The sequence below is a fragment of the Plectropomus leopardus genome, chromosome 11 (assembly GCF_008729295.1).
Source record: "Plectropomus leopardus isolate mb chromosome 11, YSFRI_Pleo_2.0, whole genome shotgun sequence".
In the NCBI taxonomy this organism is placed as follows: Eukaryota; Metazoa; Chordata; class Actinopteri; order Perciformes; family Serranidae; genus Plectropomus; species Plectropomus leopardus.
This window is the reverse complement of record NC_056473.1, coordinates 22895849-22915152: the sequence shown is the minus strand read 5'-3', so window position 1 is coordinate 22915152 and position 19304 is coordinate 22895849. Positions and strand designations below refer to the sequence as shown.

Here is a 19304-nt window from a genome sequence, read left to right as displayed (position 1 = left end):
AATGTTTTGAAGACCCTTTTAGATCAAAGAGTGCAGACTAAAAGAAAAACACAGACACTTGAAAGCTGGCACCTATAGAAAACTCTCTCTCGAGAAAAGCTGAAGCAAAATATGAAAATCCCCTCCAACTCTTCAGAGATATGGCACTCACTCTTACTCTGGCAAACAGGGAATACTGATGAAAGCAGGAAATGTTCCCACGGGAATGCAAATGAACGCACTCCTCCTCTTCTTTAGACCCAGAGAGACATAGCGAGCCCACACCGAGATTTTTGTTTCCAATTCAATTACTCACATCCCTCCATCCATCCATCCATCTATCTACGGTGCTACCCTGCCAAGTCTTCCTTATCTGCCTCTCGTCAAATAAATGCCTCAGCAGTGGGAGATTTGGCAAGAAAGAAGAAGACAGGCTGAGAATGCTTTTTTTCTATTGTTCAGTTTGGTTCTTATCCCTGCCTTGTTTCTATTGTTAACTGTTTTTTGGGTTTTTTTCTTTTTGAGTCTTTATGCAACAAAAGAAAAATGGAGGCGTGCATGTTTTTTGTTTCCTTTTATCCAGTGGCAACAGGAGCAGCACCTGCTTGCTTAATCTGGCAGACACACAGGCTTCTTCTACACACACTTCTGACATCCACAGCCAGGCCACTTTCTATGATCCAGCCCTATAAAAGCACTTAAAACATTAAGCACTTAAACAAGTTTGTCTTGCAGGGGTAATGTGTTTTCCCATCCAAGGCCTTTGACTCTCAGCTCTTTATGTTCTCATCCTCCACTGTTACACCGTAGAATCTGCACGAGTAAGTTTGCATAGTTATGATGTAAGCACATTATACTTGCTTTAGAATCAGCCTTGTTGAGCATTTAGTGAGATCGGCAGTACCGTAAAAAGCCATCAGATTATGGATAGAGGGAAATATTATTTTTCATACCACAGAGAGATATATGTAACGATCAGACTTGTGTGTGTGTGTGTGTGTGTGTGTGTGTGTGTGTGTGTCTTTGTGTCATTCTGACACCTTTCTAAAGTTTGAGGTTTTTACTGGTCCGTGCACGCAGTGGATGCAGAGCGCTTCACGATTTTGTTTTTCTCATTTGCATTTTGTGGAGTTTAATTAGCGGGGTTGATCAGTTGATCTGATCAATGGACAAGAGGAGCAGCTGCCACAGAGGAAAGAGTGACAGCAAATTTCTAGAACCAGCTCGAAGTCTGAAGTCGGACGTTTTACTGCATTTGGCATTCTGCTGCTCAGTCTGTGCCCAGAGTAGACTCTGATTGTGGTGCAATGACTAGCACAATGGTATATATGTTCCAACAATGCAACTAATGAACAGTCTAGCTTCAAAAATAGAAAATCAATATGTGGTGCCAGATGTTGATATTGGGGTAGGCCAGCACAACCAAATGAATGTGCAAATGTGCACAACCAAATATGTGTCATGACTGTTAAAATTAGCTGTAGAGACCAGGATGTAAAAATCTTTATTTCTGCTGTAAAGTTGGGCATTTTAACATGAGCGTCTCTGGGAACTGACTCGCTTCTTGAGCCAGCCTCAAGCGGCCATTTGATGAACCGGAGTCTGTGTGTGTGTGCATGTGTGTGCGTACGTGTGTGTGTGTTTCTCTGTGTGTCTGTGTGTTTGCAAGAATTTCATCATGCATTTTCCATAATAGTTCAGCACTGAAAAAAAACATAACTGAAACATCTTTTGTCTTTTTAAAGTCTCACAACATTTTACACAACTTCTGTGCAAAAACCAATGTCCAGCTCTGAACTTATTGACTTCCCACATGTTTATCAGCAGTCCATTTTGACAAAACTCGGCAGGCATTCATCATATCTGTGTAACAGATAAGTCAAGTCAAGTGCCATGTCTTACGACCTAATAACCTTCACCCAGCATGAACCCAGCATGAAACTGGCTGGTAACAGCTTAGCACTGTTCGCTGCTGGAACAGAGCCAGCTGGTAGGAAGCGGAGTGAATAAGGAAAGAGTAGGAATATTCAATAGTGTGCCTGAAAGGATTGACGGTGATCCCACTGTAATTCTTTTTCTCCCTATCTGGTGCATAGAGGATGGAAATAAAGCTAAATGCTCTTATGAGATCAATTGTTTTGTTTAGTATGCAGTTTTAGGTATCGCCTACAGTTCCTACAGTATGTCTGCATGCCTGTTTGTGTGCTTGTGCGGTTTGTTGCATATGCACACTGAGCTGTTGGTCTTGAGAAACAGCCTTGCACACTTTTGGCATCTGGTCGTGGGTAGCAGAGTATAAAGACAGTGCAGACCTCAGTGCTGGAGCCCTGCCTGGAGTTTATTGCAGACCCAAAGCTTTGGATCTACATCCTCTGTGAACCAACACCAGGCTGACAAATGCCTGAGAGGTGATAGTGAGAATGAGTGAAAGCACTGAAGCGCCCAGAGGAAAAACAATTCTGGACTGAACCCTCAAATAGCCTCATATAACAGAGCTGTCAACACCCCCATGTTTGAAAAATGACAGGGAGGATTTCACTGTTCGTACGGTTACAGCTAGTTATCCGAGGCTTGTGGTTAAACCAAGGAAAATAATGTACATCCATGGGAATAAATAATTTATCAAGGAGATATGCATTGCTGCATAAGGACCGGTTCTTTAGAAAGATTGAATATAAAAATGTGAACACCAGCTGGATCTTGAATACAGCTCTTTGGCTTTGATTAGGTTTAATCTTCGACTGACCTGGGAGGGTAATTGAAATTTAGAAAAATAAATAAAGATTAAGTTTAGAAATCTTTGGCCGCCATTCAGTAGAGTGAAATGAAAAACCTAGAAAGAGTAACTCTGGTTAGATTCCTGATAAGGTCCAAATAAGTTGACTATAGCATTTAACTAAACTGAAGTATAACTGGAAAAGTACACTAGTTGAGGTGCAGATCTCTGTCAGGCAGCTGCTTGAGCTGATCCCAGACACTCTGGACACTTCCAGCAGACATGCCGCAGCACCTCGTATATTTTTGATGGATCTGCAGTGGTCACACAGAGGAGATCAAGTTCTCCTGCTAACAGGCACTGCAAGTGAAATACAGATATGATGAAAAAAAATGAAGTGCCAAATATTCATATGTAACAGCAGAATCTGATTCGTCTGACATAATTCTAAGTCAGGTACAGCCCTATTAAACAAAGTAGTCTACCTGCTTACTTATGGTAGAATCACAAATGTCAAGTATCAAATCAATTAAGTCTAATAAATCGGACAGGCAAAATGCTTCACTTCTGAAACGCTTTTGATATGGTATGGCACAGTCACAGTCATGCCAGCCGAAACACAACTGTGTCCAATGAAAGTGTCCTTTCTGGCTCCCTTAACGTATAGATGGCAGTGAAGATAACAAAATATTAATTATGCTATTAACAGTGCATTGTGATTAACTTTAGTGGATCATAACACATCAGGTATGAAATCAACCAGCAGATGCTCTAGTCCAAAATGAGACCTATAGTTTTTCTATGAATGTCAGTTTTGAGCCATGACAAAGGCCAAAATATGGTTCACAATAGACATTAAGACTCGTTGGTTTTAACAGAGCTGAAAGTTTCTACCGCCCAGACAAGAGGAGTGAAGAGTCAGCAGTCAATGACATATAAGAGAGTCAATAAAACTGGGATTTTTTAATAACTGTAATTCTCCACACAAAATATTAGGCTGATTGGTCTAGTAGTATTAGAGCCTTGGACAGACAAATACACACGCGTACACACACACAGACAATCAAACGCATGATTCCCATTTAGGCTTACGCCAGGGGTAGATAATATCAGCACACTTTGTCAATGTATGGACACCTTTTTCCAACCAGCTTTTTTGCTTGAATTGCTCCAGATCAGAGTTTCAGTCAACTTCTTGAGTTATACCCGTGTAACAAAATCAGACCTCTATATCTTTATGACTTATGTGAGAACTGCAACTTTATTCTTACTGCTTGTAAGAATACAGTTTGTCATTCCTGTATAGCATGCCTGTGTCTCAGTTTCTGCCTCTGCTAAGACTGCTCAATTTGTCATAAATGCCTCCGGAGGAACTGACCCAACATTATATAAAAGTTCTGAGTTCATATTTTACAGCGTGCTGTCTTGATTTTTTAGCAACAGAGAGAAATCCACCAATAATAGCTCCATTATCCCTCCATCTCCCATTTAGACTGTCAACCTATAGCAGTTCTTTGCTTCAATCGACAGACTCTCGAGACCTGGTTGGCAGCGGAGTCCTTGATTAAGGACAAAAATGTAATTAAACTGTTTTAGTAATACCGGTGACAACACACTTGAGACAAGTGGGAGAAAAACAAACGCACAGCGAGCTCAGACATCCTGGGGTAGGGCGCTCAGGCTGGTGCACCAAATGCCTCATGGGAGATCCATTTCCACTTGGCTGGCTGCGGATCCAATCCGCAGGAGAGAACTCCCTCAACCAAATGTCAGAGATGAGGCCACTGAGTCACCACCTGGATTTATCACTTCAGTTCGCTCATCTACAATCCTTTTCAATCTGTGAAAACACTGGAAATGCTAAATAGATGTTATGGGCACCTGGAAAAAATGAGTCATGTGTCACTGATCTCCGCGGTCAAATCTAAATGTCAAATTGAGCAATTACGCTATGACGCTAATCCCCATGTTTGGGTCCATTTACAGATTACATAAAGCCTAATACCCCACTAGTGCACACAGCACTGTATCATCGCGGCCAAATCTGTGCGGTGCACTCGAGTGTGTTGAGTCTCGCCGATCAGCCATGTGTTTATTTACTAGTCAGTCCGTGCTCTCTGCTCCTCATCATTCTCAGGCAAGTCTCCCAGTGCCAGCGCCAGCTACTTCTCATCTCCCATAAACTATCGGCAAGGCCAGAGCGATGTAAGGCGGCCATATTTACAGCCCTGAAAGCAATTGGAGGTTAACAATGAGGCCCGGCTGCTGCGGTTTATGAGCTGCTGTAAAATTGCCACTATGATTAAAATCTCCGTCAGGTAAAAGACAATGGTGCAGCCCTTTCTCTCAAGCCTTCCGTGAAATATCTCCTCGCGCTCGTCCTCTCTCGCTCTCTTCTCCTCTCATTACCATGAGCTTGTTTGCAGGCCTTTACATTAGCTACCTGGCCTATTACAACCCACTCTCTTATGTCTGCTATAGGGTTTGGCAATATATTGATATTGTTATATGAGACTTGATATTAGGGCTGTACTCAAATTATGCCAGTCCTATCAGATCCGGCTGTTCAATAGGAATACTCGTCAATCCGTTCAATTTACCCATATAAAGTTTGAACGTGGTTCAGTGTGACATACTGTGTGACAGCTGCATTCATGTAACATAGTAAACAGGCTAACCGCGGTAACGGTGAATTGGCAGTTTGGAACAACATTTTTTGCTGACGCTATTTATAAAACAAAAGCCAGAGACTGTTTCATATTAACTTGCTGTGAGCTGTAAATTCACCACTTCTCAACAGAGGAGAGAAGACGATGCTTTCTCAAAGCCCCAGGATACAGAGCTCTGCCCCTCTTCGTCGCTGCATGCATCTACGCCAAGCCCCCAGGAAGTGTGTCAGGCTCTGATGCAGATTTTACAAAGTGGCTAAAGATGAAATGAAACTGTCTGGGCCGGTCGCGTGACGCCCACTGGCCCAGAAAGACTTACATCCGGAAAGAGACGTCCGTAAATCAGTAATTAATTTCTTTGTTAGCATCAAAACCCCCATGAAACGACTCATTTCACGAAATAGATTTAATCCATCCAGTTCTATAACATTTGGAAATTCTAAAAGAGACGCAAGATTAAATTTTTTAGACCCCCATTCAAGCTAGCGAATCGCTAAACCGGAAGTCAGTCGCTCAGCTGGCCGAAGTTACCCACTCGGGGACACTCAGCCGCGCTCCGCTGTTGTAAGTCTCTAGTGGGCATGCCTTATGGCCCAGTGAATGCAGGTACTCTACACCAATTCTACACCCTGAAAAAGAGCTTTTTTTGCTTCATGCGCCAATGAGCAGCTCCCACAGGAATGAATGAGGTCCTGCCCCCATGGCTTCATCCAGACTTCCTAAAACACATTAATGGCCTACGCAGGCTCCTCCATTCTAAAACCTGAGGACCAGAATGTCCCCAGAGTAAACTGCAAAGCACAGTAACTAGCAAAAACAAAACAAAACGACAGCTAGATTTGAAGTAATCTTGGTCGACTGAGGGGCCTCCCACTGATGATTCAAATCTCCGTCTTTCAACGGACAGCCCTACTTGATGTCGTCTTAGATTTTGGTGTTACCTTTTCCTGGTTTTAACCTGCATTACAGTAAAGGGATGTAATTTTCTGAACTGACCAGACTATTCTGGCTGTTAAATCTTTTGCCTTTGCACATTCAGTCATTATATTTACATTTTTTCCAAAATTTTCCAAAATGCCATCATGTAAATATTTAGTGAAAGCACCAATACTAAACTCTACAATATTGTCCCAAAAATAATATTGAGGTACTTGGTCATTTTGAAGCCTGTAGTTTGTCATTTCTGTCATCACCATCTTGTTTCTTTTAGAGCCAGAAGTGACCATATTTGGACATATTTGGAGCTGTCAATCAAAGCGCCCCCGCTCTCAAAAGGTAAACAGGTGAGATATATAAAAATTCACCCATATCATTGCCATGACTGCTGAAATTAGCTATAGAGACCAAAGGCTGCTGCTTGGTAACAATACATGATAGATTTGTTGACCTGAAAGTTAAAGACATTTTTCCTCTGTGATAATGAATAAAAATGTTTCTTTAGTCTATATTATCAAAAGAATTGTTTTTGCATATAGTAATATCATGATATTATTTTCTTAGTGTGACCATATGAATAACCACCTACCCACCATCAGTGATTGGCAAGCAAAATACCTTTTAACACGTGTGCCTTCATTTATCATTCAATCAATATTAATGATTCCTAGTTTCATCAAACCTGCTCTTCTCTTCTGTCTCTCTTTGTCCCGCGGACTTTTCTGTCTACTGTGAAGCCCCAACCTTCTTCCTTTACCTTCATCATTCTTCCCTGTCATCAGGTACGTGAGATGAAGGGGCAGACCTCCCCAAAGCAATCTGCCTCTGACAGGAAGAGCAGAACACATAATCCACATCCCATCCATATTAACTACACACACACACACACACACACACACACACGGTAATATGTATGCACCAAATGAGATAAGGACAAACACACACCTGGCTTTACATAACCTTAGAAAAACTGTCAAACAAAGTAGTAACCACCTGGAGGCTCCCCTGGAGGTAGTGCACACACAACCACACACGCGTGCGCCCACACACACACACACACACACACACACACACACACACACACACACACTTTGTGACAGTGTAAATCTTTTGCATGTTTCATCTTGAAAAGCAGGTGGCCAGAGAGATATCCATGTATTTTAAGAAAATAAAAAAAATAAAATAAAACACCCTGAGTCAGTTCCTGTAATTGCCAGCTCTGACACACACTGTCAACTATTTAAGCTGCAATTTCAGTGATTTGCAGGAAATAAAGAAAGGCGCAGAGGCAAACATTTGCTGCTCACTCGCAGCCTTTCATAGAGGCAGAGAGGAATGCAATTACTTCCTCTAAAGACAATCCTGCTCCTAAACTTCTTACCCCTCTTTACTTCAGATTTTTTCTTGTTTCCTCCCATCACCTCATCCTCCCTTTTTGTCTGTCTTCACCTTTACCCTCTCCCATCTTTCTCTACTTCCCTCTAATTTGCTCAGATTAACACCCCCTGTGTTTTCTCTCTATAGCCACCACTTTCTCCATTCATCTGACATCAAACAAGAGAGGCAAAAGACACATTTACAAGGCTTCCACCGTTTTACCGTTACTCAAACCAAGGATACCACTTTGCTCTATCACTTGCACTTTCAGAGAGGATGTAGGAAGCAGAAAGTGTTCAGTCCTTACATTTCCCTGCTGGAAGCCTCTGATGAGTGTTTGTGCCACCCAATTGCAATAAGGTCATTCCACTTTTCCCTTTTAGGCTGTCTATTAATCTTGAGTGCGCGCAGCCTTGAGGGCTTTTCTGTTTGTTTTCATCCATGCAAATTTGGTTTCATTGTATGAAAGTTCTGAAATGGCAGCTTTAGTGAGCTATTAGTGCAGCACAAAACATTAGAGGAGCTTAACAGAGAAGGCAAACAAGGGAGAAGGGCCTCTGTCCCCCTGACCCATATTACAGAACATTAAACACACTAAATCATCTCCCTCTCTCTCTCTCTATCTCTCTCTTTTTCAGACATTTTCTCCCTCAGACACACACACACACACACAGACACACAAACACACGTCTGGTGTTGAACTAACTTTGGCTAACAGGCCTGGAAACACGGACTGCAGCTTTGGCCTTTGGCACTGACATTTTCTAAGTGAAGGCGCGCTCTCACTGGAATGGCGTCACATCGACAGGAGGTGTCAATTATGTTGCTGTGGATTTCCTCGAGATGTTGGTGCCAAATGAGCAGCAAAGTCTAGAGGGAGATGCGAAGCCTGGTATGCTATGTACACACATATAGAGGCACACACATTCAGAGGTCATGGGACGAAGAGCTGGTGAATGGGCGTCTAAATAATAGATGAAGCGAGATGCAGTTATAGAGCTGAAGAGAAAAGTCTTTCGGATGAGCTGTGGTGACGAACACACACACGTACACACCTTTGAAGGATAGGACACAGTGCTTGTTACAAATACAGCAGTGTTATAGATAACCATAAACAGTACTCAGTCTTAAATTCTACAGATCATAAATCCAACTAAGCACCTCCTGCAGCGGGCCAACTCTATCGCCTATATTGTAATTGTGATGATTTAGAGCGTGTTTACCGTCCGAGTATGAACACAGTTCATCTAAGTGATCATTATTTGAAGCAAATCAAATCTACCACAAGTCGTTTAGGGAACAAATGACAAAGTGATGCTATTTAAATTCATAAAAAGCGTGCCATAAACTTTCTGACACGTTTTAGTGACTTCAGCAGAATGCTTACAGTGCAGCCAAAATATTTGAGCCTCAGCACACAAGACTGACTCATCCTGAGAGCCGCTTTTCATTTGACTGTTACAGAAGAGAAGCCCTAACGCTATCAGGCAGGTTTAGAGTTTAGAGGAGGGCCGCTCAGAAAGAAAAAAAAAAACCTGCAGGCTCCCCTTCACGACTCTTATCTCTTCAAGCACATTTCCTAAAGCCTTCACTTAAATCGATTTTGAAGACGACTGCATTTTATGGAATAAGATATATCGTCTTCCTCTATTCGTTGGTCCCCTCGGCTAGCCAACAGAAATACAGCGATATCGTAACAATTCAGGGTTTTAACTTTGACTGTATTAAGGTCTTCAACTCCTGCAGCCACAGTTTGTGCCTGGCCAAGAACATACTGTATGTTTTGTGTGTTGCATCAGAGTGACGTTATGCTGTGCATGCAGGTCAGAAATATGAGTGACCTTGATGGTATGATACAGTGACACATCTAACAGAGAGACAAACAGTAATGATCAAAATCAACAAAAATGAGATACTTCAGTTCTTAAATAGGTGTTATATATTGATAAAGAAAGAGAAACTCTACTGTTACTGGTTCTTATCTGAATTCATTCCACGTACAGTACAGCAGCTTCTCGGGGACTTGCTTTGTTGAAGGTATAATGATCCTCTCTAGCGGGCAGAGAAGTAAAAGATTTTTATGATAAAAATACCAGTAACTAAATCTGATACATCTCATCTATATCTGTCCCTTGCTCTGCAATGATTTTGGCCTCTTTTATAAATGTTCTACACAGTCACACGTGCCGTGAACATTTAATTACTGCTGTGATTGTCTGCCTTCACAACCCAATTCTTGGGCACTTCAGGTAGTTTTAGAGAAGCCTGAGCCTCCGGCAAGATACCACTTCAAGGTAGACAGCCTGTCAACATGAGTGGCAAGTGCTGGCCTGGAAACCTGGAAGACTGAGGTTGAGGAAGGAGGGACTAATAATAAATTTAATAAATTGCCTTAAGGCCAAAAGATGAGTGTTGGATCTAGAAAGTATTAAAAGATTTGTTTTGTTTCACCAAAGAAGGCAGAAAACAGCCAGATACAATTGAAGTGAGAAAAAAAGAGGTCAAGCACAAGAGTACATTGTGTTTTGACTGTATTTGTATATCAGTTAATCAACATGTCTTATAAATCCAAAAATGGATAAAGTCCTGATGAAATAAAGTCGTCAGAGACTGTGTTTCAAAAGTTATTATTTGAGATCCTTCTGCATAAACAGCGCAGGTGCGCTTCTCGCTCATGTCTGAGAGCCTGTTTATACCTGGTATTAACATGCATTTCAGTGATCTGAACACAAGCGGACAGCCAAGACACATTTCCATTTACACCTGTGTCTGTCATGCACATCCAGCTGACCACTTGTGTTAAGATTTCATTACTGCCTGCATCACCTGCCTTAGAACGTCAAAGGGCCCAACGCGCCATCATGACGTCCACACTCCCACTAGCTTGCCAGTCATGTTAGCAGTTGTATCAGTACAACTGAAGATGTTGTTGTCAACAGAAATCAGCATCTCCTCCAATAGGGTAAAACGATGCATGATCACGCAACACTTCGTCCATCTCAACATAAAAAGGGTTAAGTTATAGGACATTAGCCCCTTATCACCAAAAAAAAAAAATCCACCATGGCCAGCACTAATGATGTAGTTCTTGTCGGGGATGCATCAGGACACATTAGCACAATATGAAAAATGCGGTTAACAGTTTGAGTGACTGGGTCACAGTGTGTCTTGTTGGTCGTTTACAGCTGTATTTTGTACTGTCCACTTTTGATCAGATCACTCAAGATGCATGTTAATACCGTGTGTAAACGGGTTCTGAAAGTGGTTATTGGGAAGTTTTGGGGGGGTGGTTTAGCAAAAATGCATATGTTTGGCAAGTACAGAGCATACGACTGGATAAATGAGACTTAGATTGTACTGCGCGAGTTGTGTGAGTTATTAAACAAATGTTTGATATAGTTTTGCTGTTGTTAAAAGCAGTCCCAAATGACTTTAATTCATCAAGAAATTTCTCCATTTTTGGATTCCTTGTTCACCGACAAGGCATTAGAGAAATACAAAGTTTTCTTCATGAGCTTAACGTAACTCAAGGTGAGGAATTGATATACAAATGGTCGTTTGTGGGGTGTTCCTTTAAGTCTGGACATACCCGGAGGTTCTGTTTTAAGTGTTGTGTGTAAAAGCAGTTGTGTGTAAAATCAACATTTCCTAACTATATCCTGACAATAATAATATATGTTTCTCTTTATTATCCAATTTAACAGATCAGAATGTAAACATTTGCACTTGGTCGTCAAAGTAGTGGTAGCAGTTAATGTTATGCAAAGATGTTTTGATGAATTTTGATGACTGCTTGTTGGAAGCAACAGGACCTGGCCGTTTCAACACAGTTGGAGCTAATGTGTGGAACCAAAATTGTTGTACTTAACCCTAAAACCCCCCCCACTGTCAGGGGGAATAGCAATTTAAGTGTCAGATTGTCTCAGTGGTTTCCTGCTGCATGTACCAAGTGCTAATGATCTCTGGCAGTGGTCCAAATTCTGTCTCATGCGCTACTTTTTTATATCGCTCTATCTAATTTCACATTTCTCTGCATGAAAACTATCACAGAAATAAAAGCTCGAGGAGGAGGTTAGATTGAATGATGTGTTCACAAAATATTTTGAGCTATTGCATCCCAGAGATGGCAACATTATTCAGATTCAGTGCAGTGGGTGGGGTCACAAGGCTAAACTGTAGAGGGGTTTTAATGAGCAAAAAGAAAAGTTTCACAACAACAAAATCAGATTCTGTAATGTTTCCCCTCCTGTATTAGTCAATTCCATAAACACCTTAACATGCATCTAGTTTATGTTGCATCGTCCCTTATCTCTTTCTAATTAGGGAGAGAGGGGACTGTTTCTGTTGGGCACCAGCAGACAGGAGCACTAATCAGTGGGTGCACAGAGAACAGAGCCCTGTGTTTTTGATGATAATTAAGATCCAGACTGTGACTGTGGGAGCCCTGATGAGCTCCTCCACACACACGAGGGATAAACCTCATGGCTGCTTACTCAGAGGGATGTGGGTGTGCAGGGTGTGTGTGTGTTTAGGTTGTGACATTGCATTAATATTCAGTCCACAGTGGTGAGACACAACAGAAGGAAGACAGCAATAATGAAAGACTCACTGCAGCCTCGTCTTCCCTGCTGTCGCTGGTGTCCTCACTCTTGTGGTGGCCGGCTGAGGAGCGAGTGTCCCTCTTGCGGCTGGCGTCCGTCCCCTCCGTCTGTCTCTCTCCATCTGGGCCAAGGTGAAAACATGGACACCGCTCAGAAAGCCACCAAGCACCATTATCATCGCCGCTATTGTCATCATCATACTCATTGTCATCACCCTCATCTCCATTTTAATCATCGCTGTTATTAACATCATTGTCACTCACATCTCTATCATATCTATAGCACAATTAGAATTATGAATATCTTCATTACCATCATCAGCGTGGTCAACAATAATTTTGAGCTATCACTCATTTTTCCTCCTACTGAGACTCTCATGTAATCAAACCCAGATAAAAGTTTCCAGAGGAAAAGGAGATTAAGTGGGAAAAAATGTAATTGGAAAAGCAAAAAGAGACAAGAGAGAATAAAAACTAGTCCGGAGGGGAAATGTGAAGAGTGGGGAGTGAAAATGGAGAAAAAAAGGAAGAGATCGAGAAATGGAGAGACATAAAGAATAGCTTTTCTCACTGCGAAGTGGAGCTGTTAGGATGCTGTCATGCCCCAGATGGATTATGGGAGTTTTGCTGCACAATGATGACAGTTGCCTTGGCCGGGAGAGAACAACCGGAATTTAAATCCACTCATTACAAGTGTGTATGTGTGTGTATGTGTGTGTGCTTGTGTGTGTGTGTGTGTGTGTGTGTGTGTGTGTGTGTGTGTGTTTGTGTGCACATTTTCTGTGTGTGTGTGTGTGTGTGTGTGTGTGTGTGTGTGTCTGTCACAGAGCATATGGTCAAAATTGCATCCCTCCTTGCTGCCAGCAAAACACACGCACATACAATCACACACATGCTGTCATGGATGATCAAACCGGAGTATAATTCAATACAGAGCAGTAACAGGATATTCAGCACTTTATGAGAGCCTGGTCATTTGGACTTATAAGGAGCGAATGGATACTCAAGATTTCCTATAAGGAGTTTCTACCTCTATGAAGAGTTCATATAAAAAGGGATCCATACTCTATTCACTCCAATTTCTTTTTATTTCTATTGCACAGCATTCAATCCCATTTGGCTGACATGGCTCACGAATGCACAACATTGCAGCAGCTCGGGATTGGCTGCCATAAAAAGTGGCGCCTGTGCCATTGACTCCCCTATAAAAAGCAAGAGGGAGGGGGCTGGGGACTTTATGTGTGTCCCAAATGCATTACAGCGAAAGTGGTTCATTACTGTCTGCTGAGCAGGGGGTGACTGAGGTGTACGCACATGCATAGAGTCACACACACTGAAGGGCGTGCACACACACACACACACACACACACACACACGGGGATGGATTGTGATTAAAAGACAGAATGGGGAGAACGGGTGGCTATAAAGCATAATGAGAGCTAATGGTTTTCCAATATGTCCCCTTAACAAAGAGTCTGAGTGGGCTGAATTAGTTGGGGGGTGGGGGGATGTCTGTGTGTGGCAGAGTCGGGCTGAGCGGAGATTGATGCGGTCAAGGAGAAGAGGAAAGACAGATAGCTTCATGCTCAGTCACGTAAAGCGACAGAGGAAACAGTAGAAAAACAAACCAATTCAAAATAAAACTGTAGCAAAAATGGAGGTTTTTCCTACTGTGCGACTTGCTTTGCATCCCAAGAAAATCTCCAGCAAACATAATCTGCCATGATGATTTGTTTTCCTCATTTGTTTGGATATCATCTTGCCTGTCTCCCTCCATTCCCTTTGCAATTTCACTGATTCCAAAACAACTGTAATAAAAATCTGCTTTGATCTGAAAAAAAAAATCATCTCCTTTTGCTGAATAAATGAAACGGAGGAGAAAATTGCCATTTTCACAAAGCATTCCCCTCAACACTGTCTTTCGCATCTCTTACTCTGATTTTTTTAAGGCTATATTGCATTGTATGTTTTCTGACTCTTGTCTCCCCCAAGACAAAGTGCGCTGAAAAGGTCACCCCAACCCAAAACAAAAAAAAGGAAAGAACACAATACCAAGCAATGGAAGTCGAGAAAGCTTTCAGCGAATGTCATTTCCTTGTCAAACAAGGCCACTTGAACCCCAGGAACCGTGCTGTGAAGACCGTCAGTCCGCAGCTCGACATGGACAGTCTAAGTACGTCCTCCGGGGTCGATCAAAGCTCCACCAGATCAAAGAGCAAACACCAAAGAGTAGCCGTGCTCTACTTCGTCTCACTTCAAGCCTGACTTTCCTGCCATTGTTGTGCCAAAAATAGCAGGACACTTCAAACTTCCAAGTTTTGATCTTACAAGGTAACTAAAACCTCTTTTGTAGACTTCAGTAGTGGCACATGAGTTTTCGGGCTGCTTGTATTTAAATTTTGTCCACCTACATGTCAAATGCCACAAAGATATTTAATAAAGGACATGATACTACGATTAAAATATGACAAATTACAAAAAATAAACAACTGGGAAACATAATCGCAAATCCATTTCTTTATGTGTTGCGATTCATTTCTCACTTCATTTTGCTGTTTATTTTTGTTCCTCCGCTGAGTAAACACTGCATGAGTCACTGCATGAGTCAACTGGCAGCACATCTACCCTTAACTGTTTTTCTGAGGCTATTATGAGCAGGCAATGCTCCAGGGAGCCAGGTGAGGCCCCCCTTCACCTCACCTCATTTATGTAAGTCAGTGATCACCTTATACATGAATGAGAGCACAGAACACAAAAAAAAAACCTCATATCAGTCTTATGTGGAAATAAACCTCACTTGTAAATAATAGGGCCCTCGGTGCATCATATTCACAATGACCTCCACCTATAAATAGTCTGCACTGTACAATAAGGTCATAGAAAGGCGTTGTACTTTGTATGCAAGAGGAATACTCTAGCAGTGGATGGTCAAACTGACAGCCAAATCCATATGAGCTTTCCTTAATGCCTCAATAAATAGAGAAAGATTAACAGCATTAGAGTTTGACAGAAAGAAAACTACCTATGGAAACATCAGCCAGATGACACAAAGCAGTCAACACAATATTGGGAGGAAAGCTTCAACAAAAACATAACTTTTAAATCATCTCTCCTCTTCTCTGATTCCCTCAAGCACTGTCCTCTGAAGTCTGAGGAGAATCATTTTTGAACTTACCTTTCTTGAGAAAAAAAGAATTCTATATTAGCATTAACAGGACAAAATGCATATTTGCTTTCTATGCAAAGCCATAGGAAAATGGCCTTAACAAGAGAAGTGTAACGCGAAAATAACAATATTAAATCATTATGGTTGCATTTAAGTCATGAGTGCCTCATTCACAGAGTCCCTTTGTATGGATAAGTGTTTGAAAAATGGGGGAAAAAAGAACATTTCCTGCTAATATATTCCTCTAATAAATTCTTCAACAATCCCAAAAGGAGAAGATAATGAGAATTGCAAAGTACTTGTACTCTGTGTTCATATGTGTATGTGTGTGTGTGTGTGTGTGTGTGTGTGTGTGTGTGTGTGTGTGTGTGTGTGTGTGTGCGTGTGTGAGAGAGAGCACTCGCCTGTGTGTGAGCAAATGTTCAAACAGTCTTTGCCAACATATTGCTCCTCAATACTCCTTAAAACTCTCAAAAGAGAAGTTTATATGTCATACAGAAAGACGTGGTGCTGCAGTTTGAATTAGTCCAAGCAACAACCTCCTGGTCTGAAAAATGAAGCCAATGCTTAAGTGCCAAAAACCATAGTTCCATAAATAGCCACTTGAGGCTGGCTCCTAAAGCAAGTCAGTACTCATACACTCCTATGTTAAAATGTCCAACTTTAAAGAAGAAATAAACATGTTCATAGCCTGGTACAGAGAAAGGTTTTGGTGTATATTGCTAACTTTATCATTCATGACCACTGCACTTTGTTGGATTATTATATAACTTGCCAATCTGCATGTTGTTAATGCTTAAAGTTATGCATAATTAAGGATGTGCCCACTTTTTGACAGGATGTCTGTGAGGCATCACAACAGTATATGAGTCAGATCTATTCTCCCCTCCTCCTGTCATCCAAATATGGTCACTTGTAGCTCAAAAATTCCCGGATGGCGACAGCAAAAATGGCTTTTGAGGCCAAAATCCACTGGGTGACATTCCATTATTTTTATACAGTTTATCAATGAGTCATAAAGATTGTCCCCTGATGGCACGAAGTAGAGGTACGGTGAATCAATCAAAACACAGAAGTGGTGAATCAGCCATTCAAACCTACAGACCTTGGTCCTATTATCCTGCACTGGGGCTGTTGTGCTCCTAAGTAACCAGCATGCTGTGCTTTCACTTACTCACCAATACAAAGTTAAAAAGGACTGAAAGAACCGGATTCAGAGCAGCAGCCAGGCAGCAAGGTAAGTCTGACGCCCGTGGCAAACTGCAACGAGTCAGGAGTCAGTCCCCGTCCCTGGACTGTGATGGGACTTCCTCGAGCCTCCATGGAGGCTCTAATGAAGTAATGAAGAGCAGACTGGCAGGTTAATGGAAGCCAATCGACTACGAGCTCCACCACCCGCAGGAGACCAGGCAGAATACTAATCATTTAGGGAGCCTCCTCTCTTATGTTCTGTCCTAATCTGTTCATGTCCTCTGGTCCTAAAACTACAGCACTATTTACAGATTAGATGGCAGAAAGCAACTTCTATAACCTCCAGAGGACACAGACAGAGACCAGTATTTGGAGTGTTAGGTCTGTCGCAGAGTATATTAAAAACCACAATAAACAGTCTTATCTAAGGTTGATGTGAGTGCAATCTGTAGATAAAGGCAAGGATTTGGGGGAACTTTCTGCGGCTTCCTCTACTTTTGAGAAATGAGTAATAACTTCACCTTGTCTGGCTGTCCTTTTAAAACTAATGATATTCTAAACTCTATAGCTTTCAGCGAACTGCAGCTGTCAGAGCTCTCATCTCCGCTATACGAGCGCCAATTGATATGTACGTGTGTGTTTCAGTGGTTTTGTGCGTATATGCATACAGTATATGCATGTGTGTGTGCGCGTTGTATCTCGGTGTCTCGTTTTATCTTCGAACAAGACTGACAACAAGCACCCGGTTTCAGTGCAAGGCGGTGCTCCACTGTATGTTAAGTGATAGACAGAATGGTGATACAGCAGAATGCTAATCGCAGAATCAAAGAAGTGAGCGCAGCAGGAGCTACAAGAGCAGCGACGAAGGGCAGTTAGAAGAGAAAAGAAGAGAAAATTGAACATTACAGAACAGATCAATAAAACTGAAGTGGTTAAGTGGGAGGACTTTAGTTTGAGCCATAGATTGTATATAAAGATGGATAACATGACAGCTCCCTCAAAGTGAAGCTTAAACATCTGGATCGCCCCCTGGTGCCTGGCTGCAGTATAGGTCATAAAGCCCACCCTCTTCATGAATGGGACAAGGGCCAAATTAAAATCTCAAAGTACATGCCAAATACATTTTCCCGAAAATGATTTCTGTCACTGAAGGTTGTTCTAATCACCCTGATGTTTGTTCAAGTGATTGTTTCTCTATTAAGTTTGGTTTTAATGAGTTATATATTAAATTCTACAATGTCTGACAGAGTGAGCCAATCCGTGCACTTGCTTTCAATGGGGCTGCTCACGATTGGTCAGACAGGTGTTTTGGTGGGAACACCCCCACCTCAGAGATTGCTACATCGCAGACTTCGGCTCCAAATGACGTCACCAGCACAGGATGGCAGCGGCTGTATCTGGGATGTTTTAGCCTCACTTAAGCATACCGGGGGCCAGGTGGGGGCGCATCGTCCATCTTTATACAGACCCTGGTTTGAACCTAAGTGACCTATGTGAGATCCACTCATACCAAATTAGTTAATAATGATCTGTTTGGGAGCCCTCGGAATCTGTTCCATATTACAGCCCTCGGATAAACAGGGGAGATAATAGCACACAGTCAAACACAGCAGCTCACAGCGGTTACGCCACTGATCATTATCCCAGAGTTATCTCAAAAGTGGTTCCGACATGGTCTCCTTTGAAAAGGCGCACTCGAGGACACTCAATATTCAACAGTTGGTTCAAGGACTAGCAACAGAACAAAGCAGGGGAAAAGTTGCGTCATGGTTACAGACACACATTAAAATGTTTAGAAGACGGTCAAAAATCTATTTGTTGTCATGGTTGACATTCAAAGTACATATCTAAAGGGCTGCAACTATCACATATTTTCAAGTCTATCATAATGTACCCTATTTTAAATATATAAAATAGTGCCTAAAACAAGTTTTTCAGAGTAAAAAGTGATGATTGTTTCATCTAACTGACCTTCCCAGTCTAAACCCTCCAAAAATATAAAACAGAATGAAGTAGAGGATCCTCACATGCTTGAAGCTTGACACATAAAACCTTTATTATTTTTTTACAATAAGCGTGATGTCTTATAAAGGTCGCATGTGTAGGCTTTAGGGGCAGAGCTGTGGAAAGGTATATAATATTCATAACAACATTTTCATTCGATTTTAGTCACTGAAAACTAATTGTCTTGTTTTTGTTACCTTAGAATGAGTCGTTTATATATCTACATGAAAAGTGGGTCCTCGCCTTCTTTGTTCATACAACATAGAAAAATTAATGGATAGAGCCACTGCAATGTCACCCACTGGTTTGTGGACTCCCATTTTGAAGCCTCAAGTCTGGCATTTCAGCTTTTGCCATCTTGGTTTTTGGAAGCCGAAGTCGCCATATTTAGGGGAGAGGCTGACACTGTGCAGGAGCAAGGGGCAAAACTGGCTGAGAAGGCAAGTACACTATGACGTAATTTTGAGCCTCAATAAAAAGTATAAGGGGAATTTGTATAGAAATTGTCATGAGGGGGTAAATATGCTATAGAGATCAAAACAGTTCTTTTTGTAGCAGGCTGTTAACGTCTTAATTTCTGCTGAAAAGTTGGGCATTTTACCATCAGTGTCTATGGGGATTGACTGGTTTTTGTAGCCAGCTTCAAGTGGCTATTCAAAGAACTGC

The 19304-nt window shown here is 41.8% G+C and overlaps 1 protein-coding gene across 1 annotated transcript in view; it reads right to left on the bottom strand.

The window, feature by feature from the left end:
* Nucleotides 1-19304, bottom strand: part of b4galnt4a (beta-1,4-N-acetyl-galactosaminyl transferase 4a) — a 162586-nt gene that overhangs the window by 97712 nt on the left and 45570 nt on the right. The window contains exon 2 of the mRNA XM_042495373.1: nt 12287-12399. Within this exon, the coding sequence (XP_042351307.1) occupies nt 12287-12399 (113 nt within the window). The remainder of the gene's footprint in view (nt 1-12286; nt 12400-19304) is intronic.